At 42.6% G+C, this 15,911-nt stretch overlaps 1 protein-coding gene across 2 annotated transcripts in view; it reads left to right on the top strand.

The window, feature by feature from the left end:
• Positions 1-15,911, top strand: part of CNTN5 (contactin 5) — a 2,189,536-nt gene that overhangs the window by 1,587,800 nt on the left and 585,825 nt on the right. For both annotated transcript variants that reach the window (XM_073662155.1, XM_073662156.1), the window contains one exon: positions 290-392. In XM_073662155.1, coding sequence (XP_073518256.1) covers positions 290-392 — 103 coding nt within the window. The remainder of the gene's footprint in view (positions 1-289; positions 393-15,911) is intronic.

Raw genomic sequence — 15,911 nt, 5'->3', positions numbered from 1 at the left:
TCACTGACAAATTCTTAGCTAGTTCATTCTGCAACCTATAATGTGGAAGGAAGCAAAGAGCTCATAAAACGCCAAATTGTGCAAAAAATGTATAACAAAAAATGATTTTTAGCCCAAACAAACTTTACTAAGCTACATCGGAATATTATTTCCTTTGGTTACTCGAGTGATCATCCTTATTACTGTCTACCTACAATCTTTTGTACGGTTCTGATTCAAGTAATAAAAGTTCCAAACATGTACAGAAGTAATGATAATTTTATACCTAAGCCTACTTTTTATTTTCCAGGTGTGATGGGGGAATATGAACCGAAAATTGAGGTCCACTTTCCTAACACTTTTACTGCAGCTAAGGGAACGACTGTTAGAATGGAGTGTTTCGCACTTGGCAAGTGAGTAGACATTTCCTTAAATGAGTTGCAATAATTTATTAGTGTGTGTTAGAATTAATTTGCGTTTGGTCATCTGGCAGTAATTTTTATCTATTCCCGGATTTCGGCTTGTCTCGGGGGTACAGTGAACAGACAATGTATTATGCGTAGTAAGTGTTATTACCCGTATGAGTCACGAGTTATATTTACATGCCTTTACTTTCAGAAACATTCATTATCTGTTCTGTAAATGTACAAAGCATTTTATGTGCACTTTGTCAACATTACAGATTGTTATATCGGTACTGCGCCACAGTAAACTGGATGTGAACTAAGATTCATGGCTGGTGGACATGTATTTATATTGGGAAAAACAAGCAGAATTTTTATGACTTGATGGACTGTTTGTCTAGTTCAGAATTTACAAATCTGGAACGGTACCGCTCCGTCCACCGAGTAGTTGCCATACCGGGTACTAAGTAGAGATAAGCCAATAAACGTGAGTGAAATTGAATTCTTCTTGAATTTTACAAAAGTCTTCAAAATGCCGATTTTTAGTATTTCACTCCCGAGAGGACTCAGCGAAATGGCGACCGCTGGGTTGCGTTTTTATGACAGTCATTAAAAGGTTAAAAAAAATGGACAAAATACTTTTACTCACTTTACCACTCATTTTCCAGCCTCTCTGCTCCTCGCCATCACCCGTCTGGTCCTCGTCGGATCTTCTGATCCCCACCGCTCATGATAAAATCCCCGGGCTTATCACAGTGAGCTGTAACACAGTGAGCCAGTTCGGTTTTGTGCATGTGTGCGCAAGGTGATGGCACACATCATGACGTCATGACCTTGCGTGCGCTTGTGCAGAGCCCTGCCGGGCTTCAGAAGAGCAGTAAGCATCAGCTCACTGTGAGAGACCCAGGTATTTCAGCACAAGCGGTGGGGATCAGAAGATGTGGTGAGGACCGGATGGGTGGCGGTGAGTAGCAGATGGACCGAAGAGGTGAGTGGTAAGGTGAGTAGAAGAAATTTTTTTACATATTATCTTTATTATGCTCTGAGTTCTACATAGACCCCAAAGCATAATAAGGAAAATTAAATTTGAATTTAATTAAATTCGAGACCTTAGAGCATAATAAGGGACATTAAATACAAATTTTCTGGGGAAAAAATTGCAAACAGGCGAATTTGTGAACTTTTCCTGATCTGCTCTTTTCTAGTACTGAGCTCTGCTTCCATTGAAGTGAATGTGGTTTGCGCTGTAGTACCTGATATGCCTCCAATTTCATGAGGAGGTGCCTAAAGTTTTTTTTTGGGTTCATATAGATGCCACACTACGGATATGTTCTTCCAAAGAAGCAATATCTCTGCAATGTGGTTGTCACGTCACAAAGAATGAATCCATTGGGACTGTGTGGAAATACATGGACATATACATATACATATACTCTTTGTACATGGATCTGTGGTTTGCATGAACTTTAAAGGGTTTCTGTAGGCTTCAGGTTCAATTATGCAGTCATTCTATGTGACTGCAGACTTGTGAATCCTCTCTCGTGTCGGCGTCAGGAGCGAGTGAGTGCATGGCTGCAAATATTCAATTTACATACATGCGGTCACATGCCGACTAGACATGCGCAGTCTCGCTCAATACAAGTGAGCACAAGAGAATTCTGACAGCGTGTATGTGCGTACTGTGCAGAATCTATAGTCTGCAGTCACATAGAATGACTGCAGACTTGTACCCGAAGCCTGGATAACCCCTTTAAGTTTTATTTTGTGGCATATTACAACTAGTCTTGGGTGTGTAATTTATTACCATAATAGATTATAACAAGTAATTTACCTCAATTAAGCAGCCTAATTATTATTTATCAACTGCCGTTAAAAAGTCACAGTTTTTTTGAGCAACTAGTAGTTATACAAAAAGTTTGGAACTTTTGGAGTTTTTATGCCAGCTCTGACAACTTTCAGAAAAATGTTCTTTTAGCAGAACCGGGCACGGTTCAGCATGTCCCCTACAGATTCAAATGTACACTATCATAACTTGTCGTAAATTATAGCAGAAATGTATTTGAATCCATGACTTGAGTGCAATTTCTGAAGCTGGCACATGGGCAACCAAATAGTGCACCAAATTCATTAAGAGGTGCATGCTTTTTAATGTAGCAGAAGTAGAGATGATTGCAATATAATGGGAATAGTCTGTCATCTGTAATGCTTACAGCAGACGATGGGTTACCCAACAGGTCTGAGAAGCAGTAAATTCAAGTTGTAGATACAGGAAAATGCAGAGATGATTGCAGCGTAATACTATTCAGTCTGCAATAACAATTTGTAATGCTAACAACAAACAATGGGTTACCCAGCTGGTCTGAGAATCAGTAAATGCAAGTTATAAAAATCAGGAGTTTGAAAAGATGATTGCAGTTGAAGAAACTTGATAATAGCAAACTCCAAACAAACAGAAATTAAAGTCTATACTGACTGAGAACTCAGACACAAAGTTATTTCTAAGTGGAATGAAAAAAGGCCTTGGATGATGACAAGTAGGGAAACCCAAAATGGTTTATAAAGCATGGAGGGTGGCAACCATAGGAGGGGGATGTGGAGTTTGACCTAGGAGTCAAGATAGGTGGATAACACCAGGGTCTCTTTCATGTTTTGTATTGATGTTATGCAGGTGTCCAAAATAATTTGTTCCTGGGGCCTAAAGATCCATAATCTGACACTGATGCAGAACATTACATATACATTTTAGAACCTGGGGCTGCACGGTGACTCAGTGGTTAGTACTGCAGCCTTGCAGCGCTGGGGTCCTGGGTTCAAATCCCACCAAGGAGTTTGTATGTTCTCCCCATGTTTGTGTGGGTTTCCTCTGGGTTCTCCGGTTTCCTCCCACAAAGACATACTGATAGGGAATGTAGATTGTGAGCCCTAATGGGAACAGTGTCCATAATGTCTGTAAAGCGCTGTGGAATTAATGGCGCTATATAAGTGAGTAAAATAAATACATAAACCTTATTATATGCATAAGAGAATATACTAGAGGAGATAAGCTATATTGCAACGATTACTGGCAATGATTGTATCTAACAGTTTTGAAAATTCTTCAAGCCGCAAGAGCAGCTCGTTAATAATCTATAAACCCATAGTCCCGAACAGTTTGTAGTAGCACAATCAGGCCTGTAGTTAAATTCCTCCATTAATGTAAGATTGAAAATCATGTTAGAGCACTTCATCTTATGTAGTAACCCATGTAAGAAGAATAAAGCGCAGGATATATGTCCGACTTTCTGAGGGCTCCAGCAAATTCTGGGCATCGGCTAATAATTATTTCATAATGCACCGAGTCTCCGGAGCCAAGAGTGAAAATATAGCTTTAGACATGAGCACAGTTCTGATCACACAGAACATTTCGCTCTATTTGATTCCAAAGGAAAAGAGCAATACTTCACTCGCTGTCCCTCCCGCATCGAGGTGTTAATAAATGATAACATTTCTCCATCTAGATACTTGCCACCTTGTTCTCTTCTGTAATTGACACCTTTCTGCTCAAGAAATTATTTATCACTATAGTTTGCAAATTCATTTGATATAAATTAGCCTCTACCATTATGCACAAAACAATTGGCCTCCAGAGATATCACAGATGTATTCGAGTGGTTGTTGGGGCAGATTGGCAATTCCCGCAGTGGTACTGCAAATTCTAAAAATATTCCTCCGTTTCCATGTTATAGAAATTTTCACTAATGAAGAGTAAATTGGTTCTTTCTATCCCAAGATATTGATTTAAAAAGTAAAAAAAAAATGTCTTCCAGGAAAGTGGTAGAAAATGATAAAATTATTTCATTTTAAATATATTCACTCTCGGTTTGAACTTGGACATGGCTCACTGCGAAAAAAACGATCAAGGTATCGAAAGCCTTGATGATGAAGAGATTCCTCTAGTTATTCTGATATTTTCCTCTTACTGGGATTCAATACATAGAGGAGAGGAGGCTCTAAAGCAAAGATCACAATTTTATTTTCCCACCTTAAAGGAGTTATTTCATTAGCGACAACACTGTTTAAAATGGTACCATGGTCGCTTTCAAGTTGACTTGCAATTTTGTTCAAGCCAAATCTTCATCACCAACCTTAAGGTTTGAGGTTCGACTCAACACTCCTTTTTTCCTAATTTGGACCTCCCTCTATTCGTGTTCATACACCGTAATCTTCATCAACCCCTTTAAAGTGCAAAGCTTTGCCACCCATGACAGATGAGCCTGTTTCAACTAAACACTCCCTTTTCTCTAATTGGGGTCTCCCACCCTTCATGACCACATGTCCTAATCTTCATCATCCCTTTTAAGGTGCCAGGTTCTGCCATCGATGACAGACGAGTCAACTCATTATTCCTTTTCCATAACCTTTGAGCCAATAATCTGTACCCAAATTTGCTAACAATTTAGTTTTTCATGTGAGGGAATTCACCAACGAAAAGTACAAAGAATGGGACCAACCATGGCTGAACCCCCATCTCCAAACCCCCATAGCATCTGTATGGTCATCTGTTATGTATACATTATTTCCTCTGTTCTTAATGCATTCACTGTTAGTCATTACTCATATATAGAGGCCTATGTATCGTTTTTTTTTGTAGCCCCCTAATGCTATTGCATCAATTTTAATTTTGAATAGAGGCACATTTCATCAAAATTAAGCTAATAGGTCACCATAACCTAGTACATTTTTCATTTTTTTCAATTGGCTTGTTAACGACCATACAATGGATGCAAATGAGTAATTAACATAGATGAGCAGAATTGATGAATGCTTAAGTCACCATTGGGTTGTGTGTGCATTTTGTGTTATGTGTGGATTAAAAAAAAGAACAAAACCTGTGGTTTGTGTCTAAGCTGTTGATAACTCTGGGACATGATGATTGTCTTTATTGGATTGGTGGAGGAAAAGGGCCATTCATAAATTAGACTTTTCCACTGAAATATGTACACATTGTGACCAATCAGCACCTTCCTGTAGGACTTAGTGGTAGGGATTGGTGCCAGGAGAAGATCTCCAGGAGCCAGTGGACCCAACTATATAAACATGGTTGGGTGGCCAACTGGCGCCCACATTGAGTGCTACATAATGTGGTGGACGGGTATGGCAAATATGTAATAAAGTTAAGACCTTTGAGGGATTAGTGGGAAAGGGGAGAGGAAAAAAAGGTGAATGAATAAATAAATGATATATCATCCGACATTTATCATGCAGAACTTCATGGACTCAGGGTGGTGGAGAACAATCATAGCACCAATCAGCCTCATGCATATGCCTGAAATTGAGACCACTATAGCCACGAGGGAGTTTTAAAACAATTTTGTTAGATTCTTTACTGGACTGGAAAGGAATTAAAAAAATAATAAAATATTATACTCGCCTGAGCTAGGTCCACCCCTAACCTGCCCTGCCACCGCAACTTCCTGTAGAGTTCATCACTAGTTTCAGAACGGTGATTGGTCTTCGGTCTTATGGCAATGACAAGGTATAACATCGCCTTGTACCCCTCACCAGACCTGCCACAGTAGCTCCCCTTCTGGTCATCCTCAATATTTGGATTGGTAATCAATCTTCAGTCTTCTGACACTGGCTAGGTGTAACATACCTGGCGGCGTCCTTGCATAGTGGTCCATCTCCCACTGTGCAAGAGCGCGCACTTGATTTCCAGTCTAGACTATCTGTCTGGCTTCCCTCCATGCTGTCTGCTTGCCTCTGTTTCTGCTGCTTAAGGGCGGCGCCCGATCACTTCCTGCTTCTTGTAGCTGCTGCGGGCACACCCCTTGTGCGTCCTCAGCCTATTGCTGTCTGTCACCTGGTATTTAACCCAGCTCCTCCCTGGAATCCATGCCTGAGCATTTTGTTCTGTCAGTTGGCTTCTTGTCACTGATGTGCCAGGTCCTGTCTATGTTTCCTGCCTTGCCGGATCAGTTCCCGTGTCTGAACTGTGTCCTGACTGAACTATCTTCTAGCCTGTTGTCTTCTGCCTATCCTGGAGGCTGTATTTCCAGGCCAGTGTGAACACGCTCCAAGCCTGTTCTTTCCGCCTTCTAGGGGCCGCATACCTAGACCCGTTCCTGTATCTTGCCTGTTCCTGTCTGAACACGCTCCTAGCCTGTTCGTTCTGCCTTCTAGGGGCCGCATACCTAGAACCGCTCCTGTATCTTGCTGCTGTGTCTGTTCTTGTCTGAATACTCTCCTAGCCTGTTACCTGTTTTTCTCTATGTCCGTACCTTCCCTTTTCCTGCAGAATCTGATCCCGTACCTAACTCCTACTCGTTGTCCCTGTATTCCCGTTTGTGAGTTTAGAGTCCACTCGCTACTTCATTGCAAGTATCTTGTGTGTACCTGGTTCTGCCTCTCCCTTCCAGTCTGTTCCGTGTGAACAGAGCCCTGTCCCCTCTGCTCTGCCTTGCTCACCGCCCCGGCGGTTCTTGCCTGCTCTGCCTTGATCACCGCTCCTGCGGTTTCTGCTCTGACCCTTTGCTCGCTGATCCGGCAGTCTCGCTCTGCTCTGACCCTTTGCTCGCTGCTCCGGCAGTCTCGCTCTGCTCTGACCCTTTGCTCGCTGATCCGGCAGTCTCGCTCTGCTCTGACCCTTTGCTCGCTGCTCCGGCAGTCTCGCTCTGCTCTGACCCTTTGCTCGCTGCTTCGGCAGTCTCGCTCTGCTCTGACCCTTTGCTCGCTGCTCCGGCAGTCTCGCTCTGCTCTGACCCTTTGCTCACTGCTCCGGCAGTCTCGCTCTGCTCTGACCCTTTGCTCGCTGCTTCGGCAGTCTCGCTCTGCTCTGACCCTTTGCTCGCTGCTCCGGCAGTCTCGCTCTGCTCTGACCCTTTGCTTGCTGCTCCGGCAGTCTCGCTCTGCTCTGACCCTTTGCTCGCTGCTCCGACAGTCTCGTCCTGCTCTTCTCGCTCACCGCTCCAGGCGGCCTTGTCCTGCTCTTCTCTCGCTCACCGCTCCAGGCGGTCTCGTCTTGTTCTGCTCTTGCTCGCCGCTCTGGGCGGCCTCACTCTCCTGTGTTTGTCAACCGCATCTGCGGTTCTGTTCCTGAGTCCCAGTCTGTACTGGGTCCTATCCATTCGGTGCTCCAACCTGTCGTACCTGCCAGTACCTCCCTGACTGCATACCAGTCGTGCTTACCAGCATCCGCCAGTCTGCATACCAGCCGTGTCTGCCTATACCCAGCAGTCTGTGTGCCAGCCTAACCTGCCTGTTCCTGTATTCCCCTGTGTGGGTCAACAGCCGTGTCCGGGGTCTGTCCTGGAGTAGCACCTGGTCCCTCTGCTCGGTTCCTCCTTGGTGCACTGGCGTCGTATGCCGTCGTGCGACCCTGGTCGGATCGGGTGGATACTTAATTACGCCCCTCCAGGCATTCACTCTCCGGCACGGTCCAGTGGAATCACTACATATACACGCACACGCCATTCAGCCTGGGCGTGTGCATTACACTAGGCTTCACGATGACTCACATGGTCACGTAAGGAAAGACATGCCATGAGGCCTAGAGAGAGTCGGAAAACTGATCACCAATCTGAAGCTGGCAGAGAACCAGAGGACAGATGAGCAGTGGGTCTGAGACAGATGAGTGTTATATTTTATTCTTTTTTAGCCTCTTTACCCTTCCATGTATCATGCTTTAGCGTCCAGAGAGACCTCGGAGCATGAAAAACAGCAATCAGGTTTCTTTCAATTGGTACCAAATTTATTTGGACCAAATCAAATTTGCTGTCCAAATCCAGCGAATCTGCCTGAAACGAATGTTAGGAGATTCACTCATCTCTAATTACTATGCCTCAATCCTTCACTGCCCTAGACCACCAGGGATGGTATTATTAACTCTCTTCCCTGCCCTATAATACCAGGTATGTTACCATTAACCTCTTTTATGCCATGAACTACTAACCCATTTGCTACACACACAAGAGATGTCATCATTAATCTTCTTACTGCCCTAGACCACCAGGGATATTTTGAATATTAATTATTTAACAATTTTTTTAAAAATACGGTGCCAAGCAGCTCCTAATGGGTCTCATTTCTATCTTTGCTCGGTGGTCTATGTATCATACCGTCTCTATCTTGTATTTTTCACAACTTAGTTCCATTTATAGATTTAATGGGGGCCAAGGACTGTACGGACAGTTTAACCTCCTAACAATTTACATATCTTTAACCTATGTTAGTCATTACAGTATTTGACCTCTCAATTCATAATTTTCTATTTTTGTGGTTTATTACAAACAAAAAAAAAATAAGAGTCCTTAAAATATTGTTATTGGATGAGTTGCTATCACCGAGGATCTGAATAATTAGAGATCAGAAGTTTAACATTGCTTTGAGGGGGTGATAACTAAATGGTAGAAAAGGTTAATTAGGAATTTAGAAAAGCAGCTAATAGAGGGAATATTCCAGACTCTGGAGAAAGCATCATGATCGCTGGAAGAGACAAGGAAGGGACCTGCTCTATTAATCTTGGCAGCTGAAGGAATTTACGTTAGAGAGAAGATGGTGCATTTTAAATAAAGTGCTGTCCGGCACCGAAATTTGTGTGGTGCCTACAAAAGAAGAAGAAATGTGATGATGAAGGAAAATGAACCTCAAAATGTAGAGCTGTAAAAGTTTTTGCATAAGACTAAGCAGGTGTGTCTGGAACAGACATGGTACCAACATATCAAGTTGTATTGCCATCTAGCTGTGAGCAGAAATGGGTGATCCCAGTCAAAGCTATAATTGTGGCCATCTTGCCTGTTGCTTCAACAACGTAAAAGGGTTGTCCATCTCTCGGGATATATATATATTTTTTACTTTTCATGCAAGTAATTGTGGCTAAAAATAATTTTTGCAATTGGGATTTATTCAAAAGTTTGCATCTTCTATACCCTTTGTGTCGAACTGTATATTGCTTGTTGCAGAACAAGTTAACTGAGATCTTATCAGTGAGCTCGTTTTAACGGACTGAGAGAAGAGTTTGTAACTTTTTTATCTGTCATTTTCTCAGCTCCTCAAAGACCACATCAAAGTTTAATGCGAAACAGAGAGCATGTAAAAGCCAAATGGTGCAAATCTTTTATGGAAACCCTTTTGCAAAAACTGTTCATAGCCCCAATGCTTGCATTTAAGTAAAAGAAAAAGGCATTGTCCTAAAGGATGAACAACCCATTTAAGTATTTAAAAAGGTTGTCCCATCAGAACAACCCCATTCCAAATACCTCATTGGGGCATATGGACAAGGAGTTTCCCCCACTTCAGACTCTACTCTACGAGCCAAAGAAGAAAGATACTAACAAGCGGATTTGGCAAACTCGAACCAACAGTGCCATAGGATCTTGTGCTAAAACAGAATGTGGGACAATTGCAGTTCATTGTAGAGCACTTTTTATAAGTCTCTTTGAAGAAGTTTAATTTCCCTATGTTCTCATGTTGTTCTTCTTCCCAGTTGTATTGGTGACCACTGGAACTATTCATAGAATGGATGTGGTCACCAGTATTTATTTTGAGAAGATACAGATAGAAAATCTCCAAATAAACAATTATGCACTGCAGGAAGGAATCACCAACAATCATGGATACGCAGGCGATATAATATTGATAGCAACAAGCGTAGATGGAATAAAAGACTTATTGCAGAGCATCAAGATGGAAATCTTGAACCTGGGACTGCTGCTCAACACCAAGAAGACAAAGAAATCGACCACTGCCAGATACGGCCGGGACACATTTGAGATGGGCGGCGCCGAACTGGAAGTTGTAAAGGACTTCAACCTAGTTAGGTCGATGATCACTCAAGATGAAGTGACAACGCCGGAAGTCAATGTGAGAATAGCTCTGAGCAAATCAACAATAAAGACACTATACAAGGTCTTCAAATCGAGGAAAATTTCACTAGCAACAAAGACACAGCTCGTATGTAGTCTGGTCTTTTGTCTTTTCTGTGGTAACATATGAATATGAAACTTGAACAAAAAAGAAACAAGACAGAAGAAGAATCAATGCCTTCAAAATATGGTGCTGGAGAAGGATGTTATAAATACCATAGATGGAAAGAAGAATTAACTAATTAATTTGGATCAAATCAAGCCAGACATGTCACTTGAAGCATGGATCACCAAGCTACGACTTGCCTACTTTGGACACATCCCAAGAAGAAAGCAATCATTGGAGAAGGACATCATAGTTGCAAGAGCGAAGATGAAGACCAGCAACCTGATGGCTTGATACTATCAAGATAAAGGTGGAGAACATAGCAGGAAATTAAATGTATTACTGACCTAAAACTATGGGCAGAAAACAATTGGCAAAAATGTAGTTATCAGAGAAAGACTGTGTTCACATCATGTTTTCTTGCTATGTTTATGTTTTTTGCATAAATGCTGACCATGTCCATCTTACTTCTATAGCCAGATGGAGGACAGAGGAGTAGATTTGGCTTTTCCATACTATTGACACAGTAGCCAAGGGAACAGTGTGGACAGATTGGTTGATTACGATATTTAACTAGGGTTTAATCTAATGAGCCATTTCTTTTTAGGAGAAGTGATTTTACTTTTTTTTCCCTCTGCTCCTCTGCCTCTTCTTCTTCTTACTCCCAAGTCTTGGGTGTCCTATGGGAACCACCAACAATGTGGTCCTCCCTTCCACTCCAGTCCAATCTCTGCACACCTTGAGTAAGCTTCAGCTAGATAGCTATCCGGATATGGCTAGCTATGTCATTGAAGCCTCTCTAGAGTTTATCAAGCAACATCGATGGCCAGAGATCTACATGGTGCCCACTAGGACTTTGTGAAGGGTGCAATGTTTTTTTTGGAAGGTAGATCAATTGGAGTGTCTTACTTGCCACTTTCCTAAAAGTTGTGAAAGAAAAAGGGTTATATAGATGGAAAATTTCCCTGAAGGCCCATCCTGTGGAATAGTTGAGCCCTTCCATCAGAGGTATATGTTGGGATCCCTTCCATTGTATACTACTGGCTGAAGGTTTTAAGCCTGGTGTGAACTGGACCTTAGACTTTTTAATTTTGGATTAATCAAAACCTAGAAAACGAACTGCATGGATCAGATATTAAGACTAGAGATGAGCGTTGTTCTACTCGAACTGTTCGCCAATCTCAAATTCGAGCTGTTTTGGGCGGTGTTCGAGCCGTTCGGCGAACACGAACAATCTGAGAAAAATTCGGCTGTTCGAGGTTATGTTCGATAACTGTTCGTGCACCAAAATCATAACTGGATTTTTTCTCAGTAATGATGAAAATTAATGTTAATACGCAGTTTGAGTGTACAGCGGGGTGGGGGGAGGGGCAGGGGATGGATCTCTGCAGGAACAATGAAGATCTCCATTTATTTTTCTCTTTCCCGCATTTGCAGTGGGGAGGTGCAATCTGTCAGCCTATCAGCAGCGCACACACGGAGCGAAGTGCTTTTTTTCACACAAGCAAGGGCATGTGTCATTGGCAGTGTATGTCACATGTCCTTGCACTATAAGACCAAGCCATTTTCCCCGTCGCCACCATTTTCTCACTGCTGCAGCTGCGTGTTAGACGGCACCGCTGTTGCTGTGTGCGCTATACCTTGTTAATTTCAAGCCAATTTTCGCACAAATCTACAGATAGCTTGGGAGTAGGGAATAGTTGTGATTGCAGTCCTTTTAAGGACTAGGTTACAGCATTTCCTACGACTTTTATCAGGCAGGTCTGTGCTCTTAAATAGATAGATTGTGGGAGTAAAGACTAATTGTAATTGGAGTCCTTTTCAGGACTAGGTTACATCAGTTCCTATCAGTTTTTGCCAGGCAGGTCTGTGCCAGTTCTGTGCAAGTTTTTTTCACAGCATTTGGCTGAATCTAGCAAAGCTAATCCTTTTTGGCCTATTGCAGAGTGTGTTAGTCAGTGGAGTAGCCTATCTGTGTTGCAAGATATACCACCTGTGTATAGAATACCAATTTTTTTTACTGCACCTAGTGAAGTAAAATCTTTTGGGCATAGCATCATTCTATTAGTCCATCTATACTGACCTCCATCAGGTTGCAAATTGAATATAATTTTTTTCTGCATCTAGCTCTGAAAAAATATTGGGCTTCTAGCTGTGTGTGGGACTTGTTCTATTAATCCATCTATACAGACCTCCATCAGGTTGCAAACTGAATATATTTTTTTCTGCATCTACCTCTGAAAAAATATTGGGCTTCTAGCTGTGTGTGGGACTTGTTCTATTAATCCATCTATACAGACCTCCATCAGGTTGCAAACTGAATATATTTTTTTCTGCATCTACCTCTGAAAAATATTGGGCTTCTAGCTGTGTGTGGGACTTGTTCTATTAATCCATCTATACAGACCTCCATCAGGTTGCAAACTGAATATATTTTTTTCTGCATCTACCTCTGAAAAAATATTGGGCTTCTAGCTGTGTGTGGGACTTGTTCTATTAATCCATCTATACAGACCTCCATCAGGTTGCAAACTGAATATATTTTTTTCTGCATCTACCTCTGAAAAAATATTGGGCTTCTAGCTGTGTGTGGGACTTGTTCTATTAATCCATCTATACAGACCTCCATCAGGTTGCAAACTGAATATATTTTTTTCTGCATCTACCTCTGAAAAAATATTGGGCTTCTAGCTGTGTGTGGGACTTGTTGTATTAGTCCATCTATACTGACCTCCATCAGGTTGCAAACTGAATATATTTTTTTCTGCATCTACCTCTGAAAAAATATTGGGCTTCTAGCTGTGTGTGGGACTTGTTCTATTAATCCATCTATACAGACCTCCATCAGGTTGCAAACTGAATATATTTTTTTCTGCATCTACCTCTGAAAAAATATTGGGCTTCTAGCTGTGTGTGGGACTTGTTGTATTAGTCCATCTATACTGACCTCCATCAGGTTGCAAACTGAATATATTTTTTTCTGCATCTACCTCTGAAAAAATATTGGGCTTCTAGCTGTGTGTGGGACTTGTTGTATTAGTCCATCTATACTGACCTCCATCAGGTTGCAAACTGAATATATTTTTTTCTGCATCTACCTCTGAAAAAATATTGGGCTTCTAGCTGTGTGTGGGACTTGTTCTATTAATCCATCTATACAGACCTCCATCAGGTTGCAAACTGAATATATTTTTTTCTGCATCTACCTCTGAAAAAATATTGGGCTTCTAGCTGTGTGTGGGACTTGTTGTATTAGTCCATCTATACTGACCTCCATCAGGTTGCAAACTGAATATATTTTTTTCTGCATCTACCTCTGAAAAAATATTGGGCTTCTAGCTGTGTGTGGGACTTGTTGTATTAGTCCATCTATACTGACCTCCATCAGGTTGCAAACTGAATATATTTTTTTCTGCATCTACCTCTGAAAAAATATTGGGCTTCTAGCTGTGTGTGGGACTTGTTCTATTAATCCATCTATACAGACCTCCATCAGGTTGCAAACTGAATATATTTTTTTCTGCATCTAGCTCTGAAAAAATATTGGGCTTCTAGCTGTGTGTGGGACTTGTTGTATTAGTCCATCTATACTGACCTCCATCAGGTTGCAAACTGAATATATTTTTTTCTGCATCTACCTCTGAAAAAATATTGGGCTTCTAGCTGTGTGGGACTTGTTCTATTAATCCATCTATACAGACCTCCATCAGGTTGCAAATTGAATATAATTTTTTTCTGCATCTAACCCAGCCAATAGTTTTGGCCTAATACCACAGTTTGGCCACTCAGCTCTGCTCGGTTCCCATCCATTGTTTTTTTGTGCAAACAACTCCAGAGTTGTGAATTAGTTAACCACCAAAATGAGTGGAAAAAGGCCTGCTGCTGGTGGAAAGGGGAATAGGCGTGTTGGGAAGGGGAAAAAAGGTTGTGTCCGTGGGGTAGGTGTTAAAGCAACAGTAACATCTGCAGAAGAAAGACCATCTTCCAGCCAAACTAAAATGTCTACTTCTTTTAGCGGACAATGTGATAATATCCCTTTCTTATGGCCACGCCAATCGCTACAAATTCCAGATGAGGCACAAAAACAGCAGGTGCTTCAACGGATATCAAGTGCTCCTTTAAGTGGGCTCTCCTCCACATCAACTTCAACATCACAAATACTCCAGTCCTCAAAGGTGTCACCCCAATCGCACTTGCTTCCTCACAGCTCCCAAATCTCCAGCTGCCCGTCTGAGTATGAGGTAGAACAGATGGTTGAGTCTGCAGAGCTGTTTACTCATACTATAGCCTGGGAATCAGAGGTCGACTCCAGCGCTTCTGTGAATCCAGACGAGGAAATGATCTGCACTGATGCCCAGAATCTTTATGAGTCGGATCCAGGACCAGACGCAGAAGGTTCTGACCATAATGTAGACCCTCATTCCCAAACTGTAACTCCTGTTGGTGGAGACAATGAGGAAGACGATGATAAGACTCAAATACCTGATTGGAGCGACAACTTTAGTTTTTTGTCAGGGCAGGAACAGGTTGGCTCTGAGGACGACGGGTGTGATAACGCACAGGGTGATGATGATGAGGTTGGAGATCCCACTTACTGTCAACCCACAGTCAGCCAAGAGATGAGGTCAGCAGAGGAGGTGGAGGAAGATGCTAGTGACGACGAGGTCAGGTTGCGCCTTCCTGGACAGAGACGTAGTACTGGAAGCACGTCAACAACTGCATCCTCAAACACAACTCTGCCTCTCACCACAAGTCGTGGTGGCTCTTCAGGTCGCATGGGTGCTAAGCCTTGCATAGCCTGGGCATTTTTTCAGATCGATAAATATGACCCAACTCGTGTTATCTGTAACATTTGTCAGCAAAAGCTAAGTAGAGGCCAAAAAATACATAGTTTGAGTACTTCATGCATGAACCGGCACATGGACATGAAGCATAAGTTGCAGTGGGAAGCTCAGTGTGCTACAATGCGGCCTAGCCGGCCGGGCCAACCACCGTCTGCCATATCTTGTGCATCCGCGGCCTCTTCATCCTCTGTGACTGGGGGGACAGCAGTCACACCTGTTTTGGGGCGCAGACCTGCCACCTCTTTACCCGCAACAGCCAGCGTGATTGGCAGGTCATCATTTTCTTTGGAGGTGGTAACACCAGCTGGTGTTGAGCGCTGTCCGACATCGATAGCACCACCTTTGGATCAAGGCAACCTAACATGTCCGCCTGCATCTTCCTCACAGACCGGCAGTTTGCCGGGGACACCCTTATCAACCCCGTCTAAGCACAATAGCCAGCCCTCGGTCCCTCAGATGTGGACAAGTAAAAGACCATTTCCTCCTAGCCATGAGAAAGCTAAGAGGTTGAATTTCACCATCTGCAAGCTCTTGGCTACAGAAATGCTGCCTTTCCACCTGGTGGACACAGAGGATTTTCGAGACCTTATGTCCGTCGCTGTGCCCCAGTACCAGATGCCCAGTCGGCACTACTTTTCAAAGAAAGGTGTGCCTGCGCTCCACCAGCATGTCGCACACAACATCACCGCTTCTTTGAGAAACTCTGTGTGTGACAGGGTGCATTTCACCACAGACA

The sequence above is a fragment of the Phyllobates terribilis genome, unplaced genomic scaffold, assembly GCF_046119375.1.
Source record: "Phyllobates terribilis strain yellow unplaced genomic scaffold, ASM4611937v1 Scaffold_2__4_contigs__length_985480577, whole genome shotgun sequence".
In the NCBI taxonomy this organism is placed as follows: Eukaryota; Metazoa; Chordata; class Amphibia; order Anura; family Dendrobatidae; genus Phyllobates; species Phyllobates terribilis.
This window is presented reverse-complemented; position numbering and strand designations above follow the sequence as displayed.